Source organism: Anoplolepis gracilipes, chromosome 8 (genome assembly GCF_047496725.1).
Source record: "Anoplolepis gracilipes chromosome 8, ASM4749672v1, whole genome shotgun sequence".
Classification (NCBI taxonomy): Eukaryota; Metazoa; Arthropoda; class Insecta; order Hymenoptera; family Formicidae; genus Anoplolepis; species Anoplolepis gracilipes.
Window position 1 is genome coordinate 355,052 of NC_132977.1, and position 25,676 is coordinate 380,727.

Here is a 25,676-nt window from a genome sequence, read left to right on the forward strand (position 1 = left end):
ACGGAAAATTTATCCTTTCCATCCGGGACATCAAATTTTTAATTAATTAGTGTTAGATAATGTATTATATTACACACTCAAGAAAATGATCTTGCAACTTGAACAAAAATTTTCTAGATGTAAAAAATTCACTGAAACGGATAAATTATTAGCAAATACTGTGATACTGCATATATTTTGCACTTGATCAATTTAAATGACAGAGACAGAATTTATATCTGTACTATTAGTGCAATTTAGACGGAAAATTTTTCTGCGATGCCTCTCTTTAGGGGCTATCGTCAAGGACAATTATATTTGTGATTAATATTTGGCAATCGGATCTAAATTTTCTAGAGGTATCGCTAGAATATTGCTGCTATAAATTCTATATTACGTGACAAACAATATTCTAACAGACACAAAAAGTAGCGATAAATTTTAATTGAGACATCTAGAAAGCTATTTACAGTAGTAAATAAAATATTTTTTTGAGTGCAGTACTATAATGCATTACTTATCAGATTCAGTCAGATTATTGCGTCAAAGATCGATCAATACAAGATCAAAAGATGTTGGCGATTTTCCGATACAATATAATGTTGTAGCGAAATGAGATTTTCGTGTCTATCCGCCTAGCATAGAGACTCATCAGACAGAAAGAGTTCAACGAGTAACACGAGCGATCGAAAAGAGCACTCGTTTCCGATAAAAGCGTACTCGCAAATCTAAAGCATGCTCTCTCTCTCATTTTTTGTACGCGACAACCATATCCGTTTTAAGCCGGATACTCGTATGGCCATATTTTTTTCTTTTTTTCTTTTTTAAAATACACCTAGCGAGATTTCTGCCGCATGGAAGGCGGACGGTTTCCGCTTCGTTGTCACATTGCCGTGTTTTTTTTCCGATTCTGTCATGCCGTCGATCGAATTTACATAGAATCGATATATTCGTCATTCGTTAGTTCCTGATAAAGCGACCGACCCGACGTGACGGAAAGTTTGAGGATTGAGGTAAAATATCATATCTCACATTGTACGATTGGAATCGTTCCGACTCTCGAAATGAAACGGAATTTTAGAGGAAATTTTAGAGTCGAATTTTGTTCACGAAACCGCAGCTAATTGCAGCTATAGATAGGTACATACATACATGCACCGATTGTTTGCGCGCGATGACGGGCTTCACGCGAGAAAACTCACGAGACTGACATCTCAATACAATCGTTTGCGTGATCGATTATCGCGACTATCACGATTGACGAGACATGTTATTCGATGTTATTGTTGTACCGCGAGGACAATGAAAACTGCTCGTATGTAATTAAAAATTTTCGCAATTGTCTAGCCATTCCTATGTAAAACGCAAAAGTTGAGTTACGTATATGCCAGCTGAGAGCAAAAAATATTCTTACGACGTATAAAAACAGAGATACGGTATTATATATGTTTTAATATACATACATATATAATATATTATTAAAAATCCATTAAATAGATTGTAAAATAATTAAGAAAATATAATTATATGTATTTTATTTTTAAGATCATTTATTTATTAAGGTCATTTATTTTTAACAATAAAATATGCAAACAATGTAATTTTTATAATAATCAATGTGTGGCAGAATATTATTTTTAGCAACTAATTTATATATATTATACTTACATCATTTTACGCCGCGTTAATATTTCTTAACTTTTCTATTTTTTTAAATCTTTAAGATTAATACAACTTGTGATATCAAAAGCGAATAAATATAATAAATAAATAAAACTCGATTGAATAACTTTAATAAATTTATTAATAGCGAAATAAATTTATACGCGCGCGTGTTCTACGTGTTTATCAGTTGTCTAAAATTTTTTTGTTTCGATATTTCGAAAAAGAGCGTTTCTCTCTTTAGTAACTGGAATTTTATTAGTTAATTAGCGCATCAAATTATAGTAAATCAAATGTCGCCATTAATTTCATAAAACTGCCAAACTATAATTCTCATATCGCTTGTTTTAGATGCCGTTTACGCGTCATCTAAACGCCATCATCGGTTCCATTATACATACATTATATGTAACTACATTGAACGATTTTAACGTTCTCCGATACTTGTGACGAAATCCAGCATGCGGTCGCATTTCCGATGTATCGTGCTGGCCGATGCTATTCGATGGACAGATTCTACTTTGACTAGCGGTGAAGCGTAAAATATAACGACTAGAAACGGAAACAATTTCGATGTTACCTACATAAGTGTAAGCTATAAATTTAAATTCTACTATTATTTGTTATCGAATATAATGCAGCTTTATAAATAAATCTACATTAATACCTTTCAATATGTCATACTGTAAGATAATAATATTATTTTATATATAATTATTATTTTAATGAGTTTTTTAATTAAAATTTTATAAACACATTGTTTTAATTTGTTTCAACAAAATAATACGTTAAATAATACTAGAATTTAAATTTATTGAATATCACAGATTTAAATATTGTCGTAAACTGATACTACTCGCAATATATATATATATTTTTTTCTACATCTGATGTTTCTATCAGCATAAGTATAATAAATTTTAACGATTAAAATTTGCGCTTGCTTGAGTCTAATAGTTGGACAATTTCTTCAAACGTGCCGACTTCAAACACTCTAAATGCAAATCAGTCTTGTTACCTTTTCTGTCGGATATGGATCAGCTGCAAAACTGTTCTTATACAAGTTACAAGAAAGGAAAATAATAATGAGTTTGCATGCCAACAGTATCCGCGCTGTTGTTATACTATCAGCAATGTGTACCAATCATTCCGAATATCGGAGCATATCGGAGAAACGTTAATATTATCGGAACGCTAATATTATTCTATATTTAAGGAAACTGCATTAGCATTAATTTGCACGTGCTTTACATGGCGATGATTTTGTCGCTGAAGCTTATCGATTTAAGAAATTAGAAAGAAAATCTGTTTTAAGTGTATCAAGTTTTTGAAAAGAGAGAAAAGGCAGTAAAATACGCATTTGTATAATATTTTCTACTTTAACATCACAAACTAATAATAAACTTAAAAGATTTATTTAGTGTAACATAGAAATGATATTAGGATTTTAACGTATACGCATCAGGCATTTAAGAGTATTTAGTAAAAATAATATTATATAATATTTTTATTTGAATATAATATAAATGAATACATATATAAAATTATTCATATTTAATGAATTTTACAGATTTTAATTATCAATCTCTTATTAAAAGTTAAATATTAAATTAAATTATATATGTGGCTAACTATAAGTGATATTTATAATTACAATGAATTATGTAATAATGTAATTGATTTATTAATATTTCCATTGTATCAAGCAGATATGATTTTTTAAATTATTATATTTAGTTATATTTAATATTATATTTAATTAATTCCATTGTTTTGGGCTTTAAAAGGCCGTGTATGGTGAAATTCTTCGACATGAGAAAAAAATCTTTATTATTGAAGACAAACGCTTTGATGGTTCAAGAAATCTAATAATAAAGATGCAACCAACGGAACGACTATTATCGACTTTTCCTGCGGAAAATTATACATATATGCTTTTATATGTATATATGTATATATACATATTTTTAAAAGCATTTTTTATTATTTTTTATTATTTATCTTTTATGCTAAATAAAGTACAAAATTAAATTTCTCTCTTTGGAAAATTAATCGTACAGATTATTAACTGATACATGACAATTTAATGTCACATTAAAATGATCAATCATAAAAAGTTATTAGAACGAGAAAATCTATATTTCAGTCTTCTTACGAAAAGTCTTACAAAATTATATATTGTTTAAATTCACTGTATTTATTTCTCATGGGAGATTTTATTTAAGAAAAGCTACAGGAAATATTTTCTCGTGATTACTGATACTCGTAACTTTGTTCATTTACGTTTATTTCATATTTCCTCACACGACGATAAAGTGGAAAATTGCCTGCGAATATAATATTCGTTTATTCGCGAAAGTTCCAATTTTTCCACGTCACTGCGATCACGTTGAAATAAAATTATTCTTCAGGGACTTAACGATCGATAAAACTTGAGACAAGGACAAAATATTATCCATTAATAATTAAACATTCTCTTTTATACTTTCTTGTTACTCTTGTTAATAGGAAATATAAAGGAAGTTAAGTAGTAATTGAATGTAATCATAGCAGAAAGTTTTTATTTCGATATATTGCAAATTTCGTACAAGACTTATTAAAGAAAATTATTAATTAAACTAACTTTAATATCGCGAAACTAATAAAATTAGTTGGTTAATTTCGTTATAACTTCAATCAACGATAACTATGGCAAATTAAATACGGCATTCCAATTGTTTTTGGTTACTTATAATACTATTATAAATAGATATTATTATAAAAAAATGTATTTCGTAATTATTGTCAAATAATAGAACAGCTTTATAATTTTATAAAGCTGGGATTAATTGTTGTATTGAATTAGTCTATCAATTATCTCATATAATGAGAGAATTATTCATATGCACTATATACACAATATGTATAATATATATATATATATATATATATATATATAGACTGTATTTTAGATTTCTATACCGTTATTATTTTCTATTAAATTAATTTAATATTGTAAAATATATAAATATTTTATTACGATACATCTTTTTCGCGCTGTATTATTTAATTAAACAATTACACTAGAAATGTTAATGACTCTACGAAATTGTTAAGTTACATGCCTTCACTTTGACATATTACTTGCTATTCTCGTGGGGACGTTTGGTGCGTTGACAATAACGTTGCCAGACGGTCTCGTGAGATTGTTTTACCTACAATAAATTGAACGCTTGCGTTAATTTACTTTAGATTATCTTTGAACTTAATTGCATAAAATAGTAGTATTAAAAAGTAAAAGATAAATAAATAAATCTCCTATACGCGCAATAAATATTTTATTTCATCAACGATGCGCAAAGTATATAGTTTATTATGTCCATTACAAACATTTCATCACTATTTTCTGTAAACAATCAAATTAATCTTTTATCTTGTGATATTTTATATGATAAACATGATATTATTGTTTTTTTTGTATTCAAATCTTCAAATATGTAAAAATTGCTAGATTTTTAATAATATTTGATTAAATATTGATATTTCGATATTTTTGTCATGGAAAAATATACTCGGATTTGTCGCAACGAATATGATATTCTTTGGGATTTTTCTTATACATAAAAGTAAATATACCCCGCTTCTCTCCAAGTAATCCAATCCACATTTCTGCATATATAAAAATTTCACATTTTGCGAAACATACGTGATGATCACAAGCATATATATCATTTATATATTTTAATATACATGATTAAACGATGAATAAACAAAGGACAAAAGCGCGCGTGTCACAAAAAGATATTTTTGTTTTATTTTGCGAGACAATGCTTGCTGCATGTAGCGATAAGCGACATTTGTATGCATAACTTGTTTCTCGTGTGTTTGCCGTTCTGTAAACAAATAAACAAACAGAAATTCCGAACGTGCCTGTAACTCACCATTTGTAACATCTATATCATAGCATCGATTTACGATTTTTCTGTCGGCAAAAATTCCCGCTGTTCTATAAAGTGATTTAGCTCTCAAGGTGATACTAGTGAATTATGCGGGAAAGCATGAATATTAACGTTATTATTTTATCGTCGATAATTACCCTCTCAAATCTCGAAACTGTCGAATAATGCAATTACCTGCCCATTCAAGCGGATTATTTAGGTGTAATATTAGCGAATGTGCGCAATGTTTGAAATTGCACGTGATAGAGAAAGAGTTTGCGAACACAAATTTTTTTTTTTCTACTGTAAATATTAAACACTACGGATGAAATTTGTAAATGCACACAATTCGTCGAACAAGCGAAAAATAAATAGTAAGTACAATAGAGTAGAGTACGAGAAATTAAGAGAATAATAAATTTCATTACATTTTAATGTCAAAGATAGAAGAAGAGGTTAAATTATTGTGATTTTTTTTGTTATCTCACACTTAATATACATGTGAAATAAATATAAATTTATTTCTGTATTACTTTATTATTATGTTATAATTTTCGGAAGTTATTACTTGGAAATTATACCGCCTTTGAAATATAAATCGAATTAAAACCATTTATTTTAATTGTATATATTATAAAATAAAAACCGTGATATACCTACATTATACGATGATATAATAAAATAAGCAGGATAATATGGGATAATAAAATACAAATATCATAAACGAAATTTTTTTAAAGTAAACTTAAATGAAAAATACAAAAACATAACTGGACAAATGTATATACGATACATATTTATACATATCATTTGTGCTAGACATCTTTGTAATAAAAATATAAATAATTTACGTATTTACGTATTTACGTAAATTATTAAGTTTAAAAATAAAGATTTATACATTCAAAAGATTAGTATTACACATAAATTAATTAAAGGAAATGTCAATGAATTAAGTATCAAATTAGCTGCATTTAATTCCTGTTCATGTTTTTGGTTACATAAAGTTTCTAGCTACTTTAGTCGTGTTATTACGAAAGTACATGCACATTAGCGAACAACCTAGTTTAGTTAAAATCTATGGAATCCTGAGATTCTTGTTCCTTCTTCCTTGATTTAATGCCTTTCGGCAATCCTCAGTAACTATTATAAGAATTTACCTAATATATAGCAAAAGTAAGATACTTTTCTCCTTTTTTTACAGAAAGGAAAAAGCAGCAAATATATAAAAAATGTAATTAAAATTCTATTTAAATATCAATATTTTAATATTTTATATAAATATTAATATTTTAGAAGAAATTTTATATATATTTCAGAAGAGTCCCAAAGTTTTTATGGATGTACAAAGAGAAAGAATAAAACCTGATATTTTATATTTCTTCAGGGAAATATAGTCTTCATTTATTTTAAATTTTAGTTTTTTACAAGAGTGCGTAACTTTTTCGCAAAACTCAATTCGAATATAACGAAGAATTCGGAGATAAGAGATTTCTCCAAAGATCCACAAATTTCAACTATGCTATCGGGTGATTGAAAAGTGCCACAAAGACAATTGCGTCGTCCATCTATCGTGACGGAAAAGCGAAAATCGATTTGCAACATTGAGACTAGATTTTCGAAGGAACAAGATTCGAATTCTTGTTAGATTTGGCAACGAAGGAAGACTCGCGTTGACGAGATTTATCTGACGTGAGGGAACACGTGGCAGGATTTTCTTAGAGGAATCGTATATACTACATCGTAGAACTTTTTCCAAGGGATCACTCGGGATCGGACGTTGATCCCCGAGACGCGCGTTACTTACGACTTTATTCGATAACGACAGCACTCGTCATGACAAGGGTGGACAGTGACAACCGAATGGAGAAAGCATGTTGGCGTGATGTAAGAATTACCGTAAAAGATGATTCTTAATTTTAACTTTAATGAAAAATCTCAATTTTAATTTTAATGAAAAATCTCTTCTACGATAAATCTGAAATCAACCGTTATTACAGAAATATTGACGAATCACAAGTTCCCAAGCGATTGAAAAAGAAGACGAAGCATGAGCGAAATTTCAGAAAGAAATAAAAATGACAAGTTTAGGTTTTTCATTCTCGAAACTTTTCAAGTGGACTTTAGTACAATTTTGTGAAGCTTAATTACAAAAATGATATATGACTTTGAAACTTGAAAAGTTACGATAAATAATAGTCTTTCAATGTATTTAATAACTAGATATATGATATTTGGGACATACATATAGGGTAAACTAGGGTATGATGGCCATACGGAAAAGATGGCCATAGGCTGTAATTTTTTCAATAATCGTTACACAGTGCATTTTTTTAGTCATTATCAAAGATAATCGATATTTACAGTAGTTTATGTGCATACATTGTTCGAAATCACGTTATATTGTGAATCTTATATTATATTTTTACTTTTCACTACCTGCAAAGTTTTTCATTTGTCCACTAGAAACTGTTATAACGTCGAATAAATTATAGTCAAGCTATCGTAATCGATATGTAAATTGTTATATGATTTATAATTTTTATTTTCGTTTTTACTATTTTTTTATAAATATTATGGTCATCTTTTCCTTAAAAGTTGGGTAAGATGGCCAATGCTTATGTCGTACTATTTGATAATATAAAATTTCTATAAAATATTTTCTTTTTAATTTCGATAATATTACATAATTTAAGCTTCAGTGAAGATAATATGTCAAACACTATTAAAAAATAACAAAAATAAAAGTATGTTTTTTGCATTTTAAAAGACTATGGCCATCTTACCCGAGTTAATCCTATGTACTCAAAAATATTTCACAGATATAAAAAAAAAGAGATACTCATACTATACAGCACATTGGGTGACTCCCTCTTTTCTTTGGATGATATTTTAATACACGATTATTAATCTTCCTATAATTCTTTTTTATAATTTCGCTAAGCAACGGCCAAAATATTTTCGTAATTTCTTCGAGAAAAAATTACTGAATAACTAACTCTTTGATATTGCGTTTTGCACAAAATTGAAGTTCTTAGGTTGCGATTTTGCGTTACAACGATATATAATTATATAGATATGTATATAAATATATACATATATATTTTTTCAATATCTGACAATTTTGTCAACTATTTTTTAACTCTTTACATTTACTTTAATTTGAATTCGTGTAATTATAATAGTTTGTTACTTCTCCGTGATTCGAAGGGAATTATGAAACTCGGAATTGCATCAAATGCTTGTATGCGAAATTACAGTTTTAACATGAAATATTCTAACGCGCACGCGAGTTTGATATTCACATATCACAGAGTTACAGTACTAAAAAGGTTAGATAAAGTCCAGATATTACAAATTGCAATATACATTATATTACAATTTAAATATTTAGTGATGTTAAAATGTATAGAGAATTTCTATTGAAACTAGGAAAATTTTATAAATTGTTGGAAAGTGAGAGGGAAACGAATAAATTTATGACAACTGACTGAAATGAGGAATGATAAGATGAATACGTAAATGTGTTGACAACCACAAACACATTTTTGATATAAATACAATTCAACGTAATATTTGCTATAAATACAAATTCACAATAAATTATATTACATGAGATATATCAAACATTATATAATCAAATATCGGACATCACGTATAGATATGAAAGCTGCGTGACCGCGGCGTGCGATAACGAGGACGACGGTCGATATCGCCAACTCTAATTGAAAGAGGATCCATATCGCGCCATAATTCGCCTTCTCTCCTCTGACATTTTGTTCGTGGAAACGTGTCCGATGTCAGCGATTTGACACCACTTTATCGGTAACTAAAGATTTCCAACGTCGTTATCTGTTTACAAATTTCAATTCATCTTTCCATAAGAATATACATATACATATAATAATATTTTTTAGGGGGGGGGGGGGGGGGAAGGGGGAAGTTATATATTCAATAATTTACTAGAAATTGTTTGATGTATCATTCTATCGGCTCTCGTATATCTACGGAGTTATCGATGTAATTTAGTTCCACTTGCAGTAATAATTTTAAAAAGAAATTTAATAAAAATTGTAATTTAAACGATTAAATTTTAATTGAAGCGATTCAACACACTATATTTATGGAATGATAATATATTCCGTTTCTTCATATCTTTTTCGTATACCCTAAAGAGACGATCGCGTTATAATTCTTGCCGCAATCTTGTTAACATTATCACTCTACGTTACTTCCAGATAATACCGCAAGGTTGGCTTTCTTCGAGATAAGAGACCGATCGATAATCTGTCCGAACGCAGCAACCTTTACGCTTTCATTGCAGCTTGTATAGTTCAGTTCGAGAGCATTCGAACCACGAGCGCCATTAATCCTTTCCGAAAGATTGACATGTAGATGACAGCATTCGCACGATATGATGCAAACGTCGAAATTCGTGCTTGTTGTAATTTTGTTCCACGAGAAGCGAAAATTGCTGCAGTGAACATTTAATCTTATACTTAATTCCTCTATAAAATTTCTATAAAATAAATATCGTTCTTGCTCCAATTTAAAGTTTTATTTTTTAAATAAAATGTTTTGAGATATACTAATACAGTGACATAAATATCTTGTAGGATTTAATAGAGGATATATATATATTCTTTCGTGCAACAATATCTCGTATAATATTACAATAAAAAATTAATGAAATAAATATAAAACTCATTATAGAAGAATGACACGTACATATTGATACAATTGACACTTTGGCTTTATATAATAATGAAAGAAATTTTTTTTTTTAATATCACTTTAATATTAATATGGATTTTATTAAAGAATAGAAATGATTGCCTATATAGAAATACGCGTATTTATTCTTCCTATTATGTTAATTTTATATTCTTTTCTTCAATTTTGTTCAAAAAATTTTCGTATTCCAGGAATTTTAATCTTTTATTTAAGGAACAAAAACTAAACTGGATTAAACCGAGGTATGAAATAAAATACATGAAAATTTCAATCCTCCGAGTTTGAAAAAGATCTGCGTTTAAATATTAAAGTAATCGTTCAACACTTTATCACTTTATAATATAAACTCGTTAATAAAGATAATATTTATGATTCCAAAAAATATAAAAGACACTTAAATTATATCAATATAGATTTGTTTTATCTAATATTTTTCAAATTAAATCCTTTCATATATTCAGTACCTAGTAGTAACGCAATTCATATTATCCAGCATTGTGTATAAGTGAATTATGTCGGAGAGTAGTCAGACATCTCGAAAGTCAGGTCATTATTTTATTTCTGCCAGAAGAGACAACTTTATCCTTAACCAAGCTATTCTTAAGGGGTTTGACCGAACGGTCGGATATGGTCGGCCATGAAACTCTCGTGAACTCAATTCAACTTAAAGATACTGTTGACAAATTCCTTGATCCAAAGTAGTTGATTTTCTCTTTTTCTTTCTTTTTTTCTCTCTCTCTCTCTCTCTCTCTCTCTCTCTCTCTCTTTCTCATTCCAGCTCATTCTCTCATTTCATTGATTCGGAAGATGCTCGGTGAATACCTTTATATTCTCGCGTATACTGCTGAGAAAATTAATAACGACACTCCTAGAGAAAGTGGTGCATTCGGGATTTTAATGTATACTCCGACTTCTGAAGTCTGCCTAATGACCGACATAAACTACTCTGTGTGTCCGATCACGTAGATGCAATTCAAGTCCGGTTTCCCGAGAATGTGACACGTGGGTGAGCTTAATCCTTAGTCAAAGACGTGCCAATGTTCCCGAAACGGCGGTGAAATCGTAAGATGGTGAAATCGTAATGGGGACGTGGGTATATATAGGTTTCTGGGGTTTTTTTATTTACAGTCGAAAGACTGTCGGCTCTTTCTATAGAAGATAGAAGAGAAAATTATTGTGATTCGTATTATAAATATTATTTTTTTATTTGTTCAAAGATCGCTGAATTCTCTCTGTATAATTTTTCAAATCAGTTATTTTTTATTCGTAAAACGATACTTGCGTGCGCATATGTGTGTGTGTATATGTATATGATAAAGCGCTTATATCTGTATGCAACGAATTGTCACAATTTTGGATGCGAATTGATGCTACTCACAAGAGAATAATGCAGCGAGCAATGAGAATAAATGTAAATGTAAATGATAAATTTCCACAAACACGATTTTCGCATTAGGAGAATTACAAGTTAATAGATCCTCTATTCCCAAGTATTGTTGATCAATTAACGACGACTATTCTCTATCTATAATAACCGCAATAATAAATGCAACACGGTTTATACGGTTGTTCTCGGTTGCAACAAATCTGCAGGGAATTCTTGCTCTACCGCTAAAATTGGAAACTAATTCGATCTGAGAGATCACGACGCGAACCACGGCTTTCGAAAGTCATTCTGTCATCGCGCGCATAAATTGTCCGAAAGTAATCTGCTGTAGCCAGCCACACTTTGTGAACGTCGAAACAATGTGAGATAAGAGGCAAGTATCCATGGCCCTTTTGCAACGAAATAGTTTGTGTACCGTAAAGTTGCTACGCGTCTCGACATAATGACGCAATTCCAGCACGATACGGAACGGTAGAACGGCGCCACGTGGAACGACGACAAGCGTTTTCCAGCCTTGCCTGCAAAGGCTGTGTCGATATGGCATTAGAGACCCGTGGGGCGTAATATACTGAGACTGTGATAAGTTTTACGCGACTAAAATATGACTTTTAGGAAGCTAACTTTGTCCGCTAATTAAGATAAACAGCGTGGAAACAGAATACTTAAAGAGATTGACATCAGAGATTTCTGGATACGAAGAATGTTAAAGGAGCCTTTGAAATGTTGAAAGAACCCTTTTATTTATGAGTTTATCTTACAATTAATACCATTCACAAGGATACGTAAAAGAAGTAAAAGCATTGCAAGATATTTTTTTCCATATAATATAAAAGTTTCATGGGGATTTAGCACCTAAATGTTATTTATGTAACGCTATTCTTTCACCACACTTAGCATATTGACTTTTGCACTTTTTAGGAAAAACTAGGTCACAACGTTTCATTGGGAAACTGCGTCTAGGAGGATATTGGCTTGTGTGCTACTGCCACTGGTTCTTGTCTCGCTAAGAGTTTATTGCCTGCATCGTGGCTGTATTGTTGTAAAACGCTATAAAGTCGTCATGTTTTTGTTGCATCAGATTGAAGCGGCTAGTTGCAATTGCGACGGTTGTTTTCAGTCTACAAAAAAAAAAAAAAATGAAAAATCCGACATTATAATAGGTATAAATACAATATTTCGCTTTTTTTTTAAATTTTTAATCTTGCATAATGAATATGATTTCTCGTCCAAGTCAATTGCAAAGAAGCGCGATGTACTTGCGGAATGTTTGTGACCAACTTAGAGAGAGATTTCCAGGAAAAAAATTTCCAACAAGATAAGAAGCACTTGGAATAAATTTCCAAGAGCAAACTTCTTTGATAATTATTAACTTTTGCAATTTTTTTATCTTAGTAAATATATTAATATCTTTATAGTTATATTTGTATATTAATATCTTTCGTTAGAAAAAAAAAGGGCTAACAATTATTAAAATAGCAAATATAACAAAATATGGAAAATTTTATTACAGAGATTATTTTTAATTAAACATAAATAACGTAAATAATATTTTATTAAGCAAAAATTTGAGCATTTTAAACGCTATTTATGCAAAGTTTAAATTTTTAAGTCATAGTCTTTTCCTTAAAAAAATAACGAAATTATTTCTTGTGATAATAATTGCTAATGCAAACGATATAACACATTATGAAACGTCAATCACTAAACAGTTAACAAATTACAATTCATCATTTCCAATGGTTGCAAGAAAGCAAATTACCAAAGATTTATTAGAGCGAATAAGCTGCAGTTAATTCGTAATGTGATTACTTAAAATTTTTCCAAGAATTATAAAAGTGAAACATTTTCACGAATTTGTAAAAATTGTAATCATATAAATTTTTTAATATATTTCTCATTTCTTGTTTTAAGAATATTTCTCAGATTCTTGACAGAATTGAAAAAACAGAAAATTAAAAGCTAGGGAAACTATATTGATAATTATGTAAATATATAAATAAATCATATTTTAAGGAAGTTTTATACGTACGTAAATGTAGCAAAAATTATAGCTGAAATTCGATTTTGACGAATTTGATATTAATTTTAAATATACTCTTTTCATATTTTATTAAATAATAAAGACTGCACAGAATCTTATAATGTATTTATATTATATTTACAGCTATTTCGTTTACAAATGTATATAATACTTTTAAATTTCTATTGTTTTTTTGCGGAAAATTTTCAAATTTTCTACAGTACATAATGAGAAACCTTTGACAGTGAAATAAAAGAGTGAATAATTACAAAATGTAAAAGATTTTTAATTATTTTATTGATAAATTTAATAATTTGTTGAATTGTATTCATTATATTTTAAATCATTCAGTACTTGATGAAAATTATTTAATCAAATATTTCCTTTATATCTAAACTACACTTTTGCAAATTTTAAACTAATTTACACAATCACACGTTTGTTGAAATATATTTTCTCTATTCATTTTAGCCACTTTAATCAACGCGGTTACACGTTTGTTACGAGTAAATTAAACTTCTTGTAACTTTTGATTGCTTCAGTAAATCGATCTCCAGATTTTTTTATAAGTCTTCGAATATATATAAGAACAATCTGTAAAATTTTATTTAAATTCCTATTATTTTAAAAATAGGTAATAAACATCCTTAAAAGGAACATAAGTTAGCTTGTAGACTGAAATTGAGAAACTTTCTTTATCTCTTCGTCTCTTTCATCTGCGATTCGCTGTGATAAGCTGCGCCTTCCCTCATTTGCTAAATCGTATCAAAAGAAAAGCATGAATTGACTTTTCTTCGTTTCAATATGCAAGCAAAGTGAAATTACATTCATTATCAGCGTAATAACTCTTTCGTCCGCTGGTTTTCAAACCAAATATAAAAGGTTTTCAGACATGAGTTTAAGAAAAACATATATGTACTCTAGATATCCGAGATGGAACAAATAAATAGACGTGTAATTAAAAAAAAATATTGCATTACCTTTGCATTTATACAAGCGTGTGTGTAATATTACATTCTGTTAGTAATGTGTAAATAAGGCGAAAATCAATATAAGATGTCATATATAATACATTCAATGTTTGTGCTATAACGAATAAAAGAATAATTCTTTAATAATTTTTAAATCATCATATTATTTAGAGGTGTAACTAATTATACTAATAATATAAGACTTATGAAATTGACAGAGAGTGAATATTTCGAAAATTTCAAAAAATTGCTTAAATGTATTATCTTAGAAATACATTATATGTATATTTATGATCCAACTTTAACAATTTTTTTATATATCTATTTACTTCTCTTTATTTCTTTATTTAATTTTTTCCAAGTTTTTTTCTTAAACAAGCAAACTAGAAATCTGAGCGATTAAGAACCAAACGCGGGTGTTAGTGCGTCGATTTCGTAGAAAATAATTTTTCTGCGAAATTGATAAGTGCACAGGACACATATTTTACTTGGTGTATTTACTAAGATTTAAATTCTATTAAATTTCTCTAACTTTTTATATTAAAGATTTTATAAAATTCACGAAATGTGTGATTAATTTCGTGAGTAGTTGTATCAATAAGCACATATATAGATATTTAAATCTTTCTGTTCCAATAAACAATAATGTACGCAATACAAAATCTCTTTATACCATTTACATTTAACAAATAAATTAATAAACAAATCTCAGAATTAATTTTTATTAATTGTTATAATTGTTTGTTGCTGGTTGGCTCTTTCCTAATTTATATATATATATATATATATATGTTCATAAAAACGAATAAAAGTCAATACGAGATAGTCATCAATGAGACAACGAAAATGGATGTGTATCTGTAAAAGAAAGAATGAAAAGCTCTAGAGAAACAACGAGAAGCAAAATAAACTAGTATTTGCCTGTATGCCGGAAAAGCTTTTACAATTCTGTTGAATGAAATACATTTAAACAATAAGAATGATTTAACAAGGAAACTACATCGTTGTTCTCTCTATTTAGCGAAACATTTAATAGAATGTCTAGATATACAAAGTGACGTGTGCGTATAAGCTTAGCGCGTTATCCTATACGCAAAATGTATTTATCTCTCACCTTTAACTTTACAAATGTCACTATTATAGATACTAGATATGTCATTTTCAAAGAAACAAGCATTTATAAGATATCATTGGACATTTCACTAAATAAGAAAATTTAGATTGCTTATCATTTAAAGAATCTCTAGTAAATATATACACTCACCTGAAAGATCTTTAGATAATTTAATTTTATTAATAAAAATCGACTATTTAATTATCTTCTGATTTCTTTTAATGGAATTAAATACACAGCAAAAAATCGGAGAAACGTACTTAAACGGATTATTTAATTCTAAAGAAAAGTAATATAAAAATTCCAAACCTTTATTTAACCTAACATTTTTAATCTTAAGACAGTATTAAATTAATATTTTATTAATTTTAGTAATAATATTTTAAAAAGTTTATATAAAATATTCACATTTTTATATTTATGTTTTTAGAATTACGCTTAAATTAAAATTTGTGCTATATTCATTATTTGTCATTTACTTGAATATTATTTGTGCGTCAAATGTGAAATTATTAATTACATTTACATTAACAGAAATTAGTTGTTTTATATTTTGTAATCGTGTAATATGCACAAATATAATAATATTTTATTATATTTTGAGAGAGAATTCAATCGGAAAAAATATTTTTCGTCGGCAAAATACAAAATGTTTACAAATGTTGTAAAACGCAGTCGAAACGTTATAAATGAAATGTTTATTCATATTAATGTCAATGATTATTTATGTTACATTATCTTGTTCGATTTATTGTGATCGCGAGCATAATTCCGATGCATCGCATTGATGCGATTACAGGATAAAAATTAAAAATAGCTCAATACAAGAATGGATGCCCTTTTCGAAAATGTGATAAATTTCAATTTTAATTCGGAATGACATGATCGGCATTATGATACTGCAGAAATGGATAGATAATGTAAAATCATTACCGTGCTGGCAGAATATCATCGATTTACGTTTACGTAATGATGTGTAGCATAATAAGAATTTAATCGGCTAATAAATGAGCTCATGGTTAAAATGCAATAACTTCCATTGATAAATCGAACACCGATTGCTAATAAAATTTAATCCATGTAATATCGTACATTGATTTAATGATAAATAGATATAAAAGTAAATCTTAAAGCTCTTTTCTGAAAATACATTAGTAATGTAAAAAAGTATGAAAAAATGATTCAGAATAAGTATCCAACTCTTCTAGTTTTTGATTTGAGTTTATACATTTTTTAGACAAATATAATCTTCTTTTTTAATTCATTTTGATAATAAATTCATTCTTAATTTTTCAAATATACAATTATTTTATCTTATACATATTATTACACTCTCTCTTTAGTTCTTATTTATGTATACGCAAATATATACATAATATAATATAATATAAATAATAATTTTTTTTAAATTTTGTATACACACATTACAGTAGATTTGTAAAATTGATGTCGACATCTCTTCACAATTTTATGATTTAATTAATATTTTATTGTTGTAATATATTTATAACTCCGAGCAATTTAATTATAAATATAAAATATCTCGCAATTTTATCATTACTGTTTGAATCCCGATAAAAATTTTCTGTCGAGGATATGGATTCCAAATCATGAATAAGAGCGTATCGATTTTCCCTGCTATAACGATATAATCCGCGTTTGTCGCATTACGTCCGCGTAACCAACAATTTTGGTCAAACGTTCTAATTAGTGAGATTACAATGATTTTCATCGCGGACGAAATGGCCTGATGAAACATTTGTTATTATCTTGATTTAGCAATTGATCGACGTTGACAATTCGAACGAGCGAATTTTGATGCAAAAGTTGATTGACCGTGCAATCTCATGCTCATTCAATATGCTTCAGGAAATTGATTTCATTGCCGGTTTTTTTTGTAAAGAAAGCAAAATTGAGTTTTAACGAAAGCGCATTATTGAGACTTTTTTTTTTTGCTAATAGCCAAATCCACAACCATAATTTCACGCGAAAACATAGCTTTTAAGCAGATTTGTCGGTTCGTTAATGCAATGATATAATGATGTAATTTGTATCGATTTGTATTGATTTGCAGGATAATATTCATATATTTGTAATGAAATCTTATATAGAAATATTATTATACATAGATAAATTCTTAAAACCGAGAATCTTTTTCTTGAAAAAAATAAAAACTTTATATTTTAAAGAATTTTCAATATAATTAACGGAATAAAAGAGAATTAATTACAAACTTCTCTCTAAAAATGAAACTTCAAAATCACTTTATTTCATAAAGACGACTTGATTTCAATGCGGAAGCACTTACAGCTCATTATATACGAAACATTTCGCAAATCTGCCAAATTTAATAAAATAGAAGATCACTTTGCAGATGTTTTTTTGCCAGTCTCATTATTCGCGTATTACGATAAAATGGAATGATACTTTTGTCAGATATTTATTGTTTAATGCAATTCTGCCAATAAAAAGTTCCTTCATTCTTAGGTAATCGCTTTGTATTCAAGAAACATCTGCGAGTCTTTTTTGCAAAAACTTTGATAATACTCGGACAGGCTTCATTAAGAAGTTTCTGCGTCTCTCTTCCTTGACTTTGCTGTTCTCCCGGATAATGGGAATTTGTTGGGACGTATCGAACGCGGGCGAAATGCAGCGTCGACGAGAATCGACAGGAAAATGGCATGTCCCATGAAACCTACATTCTTCCTTTGGTATATGAAGAGAAGCATCTGGTTCAACAATAATCGATTATCACAACCCGACATGACAATTTTGTTTGTTCTTGCACAAGATAACAGTTTTTACATTTCTATCTATAGGCAGAGATGGGAAAGTTAGTTTTAAAAAGTAACTAGTTACCGTTACTTAAAAAGTAACTATTCGTTACTTTTTTCGTTGCTTTTTTAATGTTAAAACAAGATGAATACTTAAATGAAAAATATACTTTTGTAATATATTTTATTAAAGAAATTAATAATTAAAATATTAATAAACTATCAATATAAATGTTTTATTTTAAATTTATAAAACCATAAATAATAAGGAAAAAATTTTAAAACACTCAAAGTATAAATAAAAAAATTTTAGTTTGCAGTAAATTTATAACTATAATCAAATACACGATATATTTTATGCACTTCCATAATTACGCTTACAAAGATGTTAGCGCGTTCTAAATACGAACCTATATGAATATCTGTTGATAATTGAAGATTGAATATATGAAAATAGAAAATATATAAAAAGTAACTGTTAAATTCGTTACTGCTACAGTTACAGGAAAAAAATTATGACGCCGTTATCACTTTGTTAGTAAAAAAATGTAACTGTAAAGGTAACGGCGTTACAAGTAACGCGTTACTTCCCAAACCCTGTCTATAGGAAATTAGAGAAAGTTTAACGTATTAAATATTTCTTGAATTTTTTACTTTAAAGTTTATAATTGGTGAGATAATGTAAAAGATTAACAAGAACAAAATTGGCAAGAAAGGAAAGACAGTCTCTTAAATATAGTTGTGAAAGAAAAATCTGACAATTGCTCGCAAACAAGCGCAGTAGATAGATAGTATACCTTGTATAATTCTTTAAAAAATTCTTCAATTAATTGCTGTTCTTGCACATTTTTTTAAATATATATTTGAATATGTATTTCAATAAAATATTGCATGTGAATACGTATGTGAATCGCAATTGTGTGCGACTTAGAGATTAAACGTATTCGCGTACAATAGCATCATATATGCTATAAAAAGCCGAATTTTTTAAGTATAATAGCATATTATATCCTTCATATAACCTAATCCTTCGTATAAGCCAACTTTATAACACAATATATTATGTAACTATCTTGGGGCAGTTTAATCAGTTCTGATCAGCTGTTTGATCGCTGAGATACATCGGATGTATAGTTACATCGATCGATCTGTTTAATATTCAAGAGGATAACCATTCATATTGACATTATCCCTTTTCATGTTTAGCGTACAGTGGCTATTAAATTTATTCTATCACAGACATAAAATGTTATATAATAAATTTAGTTTATCGCATTTCTGAATAAAAATTAAAGAAAACATGTCGCACTGTATTTTATAGTTTTATAAATCGTCAACCTATGTTTATCGTCACTTTATTATTTAATTCTGCTTCAGCGCTCATGCAGGTATGGATGAATTTATAATAATTGCTGCGATCCATTATCAATTTTGCAGTAACAGAAAGAAAGAGAGAGAGAGAGAGAGAGAGAGAGAGAGAGAGAGAGAGAGAGAGTTATTATAAATTTCTTATTTCCACATCTAATTATTCCTATTATACTAAAGTAAAAATATTTAAACAACATATAAAAATAATAATTTGTGATTAAATTCTTTTATAGATTAATCAGTATTCGAAACTCAAACAATCATACAGTAAAATTCGTTAAAAATTACAATAACAGTTTCAAAACAGTGAACTACATCTATCGTGTTTCTGGCTATTACGATAAATTTGTTTTTTTTTTTTTTTTTCCAATAAACGTCAATCTGCATGTTATCACATGTTATGTATCTTCTTCCCTACACTCCACCGATTTATGACGCAATCGAAAACGGACATAGCTCGATATACTCAAAGAGCAAACCATCGGATGGGCTGCAACGTCGTACGATGGAATATTGCATAAGCAATTTCGCGTCGCTATTCAATATCGTACCGTTCGAAGATTCATTCGTCCGAAGTTTAACTTGCACTCGGCTTTTAAATAGGAGCGAATCAAGTCGAAGCGTAGGTGAACCATCGAGGATACTTCGAAATTCAATACACGAACGTCTCTCGAGAGGAATTAATCCCACCTTTGCTCTCGTGAAACTTTCGGCGCATCATTTCCGGTTTCGTAGAGGCCGTTCGCGCTGGAGTTAGCGAACTTCTTCCCACTGTTCTCTCTTGTTTTACGGTCAGAGAACTGCATCCATTCAAATCGAGAAACATTGTTATGCCGATGCTAAAATGTCTCGCGTCACGAAATTCGAGGAAAAACTTTTTATTCGCTTCTATCAACGCGTTGTATTTCCCTAGTGACAGGCCAACGATCGACGAAGAAATATAAGACAGAGGTTCCCAAACTGTTGAAAATATTGAAGCATCGTGGCCCCGGGGCGTCGCGATGCTTTAATATTTTCTGAAATTTTCATATTGATTGAAATGACATTTAGAGCCGGTTGCTAACATAAGATTTTTTATCGCGGCCGATCCTTTGCCGAGCTGCGAAAAGACAAATTAGTCGATTTGAAAGTTCGAAAATGTGCAATGAACAACAGGCTCATCCCTCCCATTAATTATTATTTATCTTTCATCTGTTGAATGTATTAAATATTAAATCTATCCATTCCATTCCTATTTCTATTCAATGATGATTGTTTAACATATGTACTGATATAATAAATAAATTCTTTGTGAATTTAAAATACATGTCATAAAGAAATTACAATTATATATATATATATATATATTTTTTAGGCTTACTGCTTACTTATATTTTGATCTGATTCTTGGGGCGCCATGGAAAAATTTTTATATACTAAGGAAGCCGTGGAAAACGGAAAAGTTTGGGAACCACTGATATAAGAAGTAAGGATGTTTATACATTGCAATCGAATGGTTTGATATAACAGAGACCGTGATTACTAAAAATAGCAAACAGACTACTTTTCTAGATATCTCGTTAGAAAAATATGTCGCAAAGTAAAAATATTATTTTTCGCGTATAATAAATGTTATTTAACTTGTTTGGAAAAGTAAAGAAAAAAATATATTATTTTTGTATCGTTAAATAATGTAAAAATTAATTTATTTGTAATAATAATTAAATATTTTTAAAAATAAAAATATAAATAAAAATAAAAGATATTTTTGAAAGGAAATCAATATAATAAAAATGTATGAAATTAAATTGTGTATTTCTTTATTCAAAAGTATATTATTAACTACATATATGTACTTTAAAAAAATTTTTAATTCGATTTGTATATAATTAAGATAATAGCAATTGTCGGGGCACAATTTCAATTTTAATTTTATTAAAAAAAAAAATCGTCGGATAACTTCTATTATATATATTTTCAGCCTACCTAAATCTATTTTATACATATATGTGCGCGTATTGTTTCTTAACATATATTACAAAAATCATTGTTACAATTTTTAACTCAATAAACATTACGTCATAATATGAATGAAATCCATATATAAAAAATTGATTCGCAAAGATATCAATTATTTTTATAATAAACGTGCTTTACACACTCCCTATCTTACACAATTCTACGAGACTCACGTAAACGAGAATATCGACAGTTTTCTCTCTTGGTACAGACCTCAGTCCTCGGTCCTCAGTTTCATTTCAAGATGCCACACGGCACGTACGAGAATGACTGCGTTTCGGTCGTTACGTTAAATTGATCTAGCCATACGGAAGAGTGTGCTTTTCCGCTACGTCAGGGAAAATGCGCAAAAAGACGAGTAATACAAGACGATATATAGGTGAGGACGGGATTCTGAGCAATTGCGTTGTCGCATGAAAATTTTTCCGCAATAAAAAAGAATGATTTTGGCACTTCTTTCTCCGTATACTTCCGATTCTTCTGCTTTTGGCAACAGCGTCAGAAATGAAAATCGAACATTCGTTCGAAAAGTTTTCCTCGCTCCTCGCGGATCTTATAAAGCGTACGATTTCTTCTTTTATTATGTCTGCTGAATGTACGTATGTACATTATGTCAGTCAGTTGTCGCGCCCATAGAATTCTATAGAACTGTCGCACCAAAGTGCTGCGAAATCAAAGTAGGTACCTCTGAGATAGAAAAAAGATAGGGAAAAATCGAATTTTTCTTAAGCGAGAGAGACTCCTCGGAAGGTTCAAAAGACGAAAGTCTCGCAATTTCCATTTGGCGCAGTAACTTGTAATGAAACTTTATACGATGGAAAGCTGGATGAAATTATAAACGTCGATATTCTATCAATCTACTACAGAAAAGTAGCAACAAATAAAATTGATGTATTGAAATGATGCGTAATATAGATAAGAAATATATTTATATATAAAGGATTTCATAATATAGGGGAGTATCCCCAATTTTTTGAAAAATGAGATATTAAAGCATATAAGAAAGTTCTATACCTTGCAACTTATACACAGGGATGGGAAAATTCCTTTTAAAAAATAACTAGCTACCCTTACTCGTTCACCGAGTCAAAATAGTAACTAGTTACCGTTATTCGTTACTTATTATCAAAAGTAACTAATTGTCGTTATCGTTACTTTTTTAATGTTAAAACAAGATTAAAAATTAAATAAAAAAATATACTTTTGTAATATATTTTATTTAAAAAATTAATAAAATATCAATAAATTTTAAAAAATTTTTTATTTTAAATTTGTAAAACCATAAATAATAAGGAAAAAATTTTAAAACACTCAAAGTATAAATAAAAAAATTTTAGTTTGCGTTAAATTTATAACTCTAGTCAAATACACGATATATTTTTGTACTCTCATAATTATGGTCCGTATTCAGAACGGGCTTACAAAGATGTTAGCGCGTTCTAAATACGAACCTATATGAATATCTATTGATAATTGAAGATTGAATATACGAAAATAGAAAATATAATATGTCATAAATAGGTTCGATATCTAAAAAGTAACTGTTAAATTCGTTACCGTTGCTAAAAAAAAGTAACTACGTTACCGCTACAGTTACAGAAAAAAATAGTGACGCCGTTATCACTTTGTTACCAAAAAAAAGTAACTGTAACGGCGTTACAAGTAACGCGTTACTTCCCAACCTTGCTTATACAGAGCTGCTTACAGAGCTCCCAACCTTGCTTATACAGAGCTGCTAATTGGCCTAATGATTATGGAAATAAATATAAAAATATTTAGACGTATTCTCTCTCTTGTGTATTAAATGTGAATTTTAAACCATTTTTTCTCATTCCTATTAAAGTTCCTAACAAATTTCAGGCTTTTGCCTCTACGTTATAAAACTCGACATACATATATGTATATATTAGATTGCAAAAAAATGTTGATGTTAAAAAAATTAATTTATGATGTAGCAAAACTTTTTTATTATTAAAATTTATTTTTTATATTTTATATCTTCATATAATTAATATTCATTATTTTAAAATACTTTTTTTTTACATGTTGTAATTTATGTATATTAAAAATAAATGTATATTAAATGTATATAATATGTATATTAAAAATAAATATAATGCAGAATTATTTATAAGAAAAATTGCTTTTGTAAAATTGCTACATAAGAGAAAAGTGATTTATAACCCGAACGCTTTGAATGCGTTTTAAGTGCGATTATTTGAAACAAATATAATGATATTTAATAAAAAATTGTTAGCGTTAGAACGAGATTTGTATTTGTAAAAATATCTTATCGCTATCTTGATTAAATCTCTCTCCCTCTCTCTCGCATTAATGCCATTATACAGTAATTAATGTTTACTCTATCTAATGTATCTAATATTTTTATATAACGGAGTATATATTAGCATACCTGTCGAGTTTTCTCTCACAGAGCTACATCGTCAAAGTCCTTGGAGGAGCTCGAAGGCTGATCCTGCTCTTTCGAGATATTCGTCGTCGGTTCCAGAATAATCATTTCGCATCCTTCGGGATTCGGCGTTCGCGTCGTGTTGCTCGGTAGCAGTGTCTCCTGCATGGTATTATTACCATTACATAATTTGTCGCCTCTGCAGCCCTCCTTGCTCCTCGCAGTGTCGCCGTTAGAATTTCTCGAGAAACACGGCAAGACCTATGGAAACAGTAGATTTCGTTTCATAATTTCTCGATAATATAAAGTTTCAAACATACGACAACGTCAATAATATCACACTGTTGATGGATATTCCTTGAAACATTGTATAACAATTTCTCATTATTGATTTACGTCAGGCTAGGCCCCAAGGCTGACTTATATCATTATTCTGACAACCGACTTTTGATTAAAGTTAAATATATATACATATCATAGGTACATAGTACTCTCATATCCATTAAAATAATTGGAAGCTTTTAAAACTTTTTTTAGAAAGTTAATTTTTCGATCAATTCCACTAGTTCAACAAGCGAGGTTTCTCTCATCTCTTCGACAAATGTATGTTCAATCGAGCACTGTTTAACTTTACATGGTCTCATTTACCAATGATATCCCTCAAGGCATAAGGAACGTTTAAATCAATTTTATGACCGAGTAAAATTAATAATCGATTCTATAATTGCAGTTTATGGAGAAGCCTTTCAAGAGTCGTTATGAAACGATCGTCAAACGACCATTTTTATTATTGCGAACTTGAGGAAATTTATAGAAGGGCGTAGAGTCACAAGTCATAGCAGGTGTAGACGATTAAAAAATAATTTAATGCAAATTGAGAAGAATTACTCAAGCATCATGAGAGCAAAGAAAATGCTCATGACGCACGAGAATCAATCCTCATTAATGCCAAAACATTTTCCATATATTAAAATATTTTTAATAATCGAATTTTTTTTATAATCAAATTTGCTCATATTATAAATTTTCTCTTAATTATTAATAGCTTATACAAATAAATCTTTTATGCAGGACTTATAAATAGATAAATATGTACAAAATGATTATTATTTTATATTTTTATTTTCTCATTTAAAAAATTATTTGTTACAACAATAAAACGTAAAAATTATGCATAATATAATAATATAAATATAAAGGTATTAATATATAATTAATATAAAAAAGAGATTAATAAAAATAATGAAGAATAGAAGAACAGAATAGTTATAGAAGCAAAATAAGATACATATACACAAATAAAGAATGATGTGAAAAATCTGACATAATGTATTTTCCAATA

General features: G+C 28.9%; 1 protein-coding gene and 1 long non-coding RNA gene across 6 annotated transcripts in view; one reads left to right on the forward strand and one right to left on the reverse strand.

The window, feature by feature from the left end:
- The window catches only part of LOC140668383 (uncharacterized), a 100,664-nt gene that overhangs the window by 73,457 nt on the left and 1,531 nt on the right, over nt 1-25,676 (forward strand). The window lies entirely within an intron of this gene.
- The window catches only part of LOC140668381 (prolactin-releasing peptide receptor), a 64,825-nt gene that overhangs the window by 33,029 nt on the left and 6,120 nt on the right, over nt 1-25,676 (reverse strand). For 2 of the 5 annotated variants that reach the window (XM_072897353.1, XM_072897352.1), the window contains one exon: nt 24,338-24,595. In XM_072897353.1, the coding sequence (XP_072753454.1) occupies nt 24,353-24,595 (243 nt within the window). In that variant the 3' untranslated portion in view covers nt 24,338-24,352. Of the gene's footprint in view, nt 1-4,625; nt 4,836-9,308; nt 9,411-11,035; nt 12,798-24,337; nt 24,596-25,676 lie in introns of those variants that run through there. The other 3 variants (XM_072897350.1, XM_072897351.1, XM_072897349.1) reach the window with 3 other exon arrangements.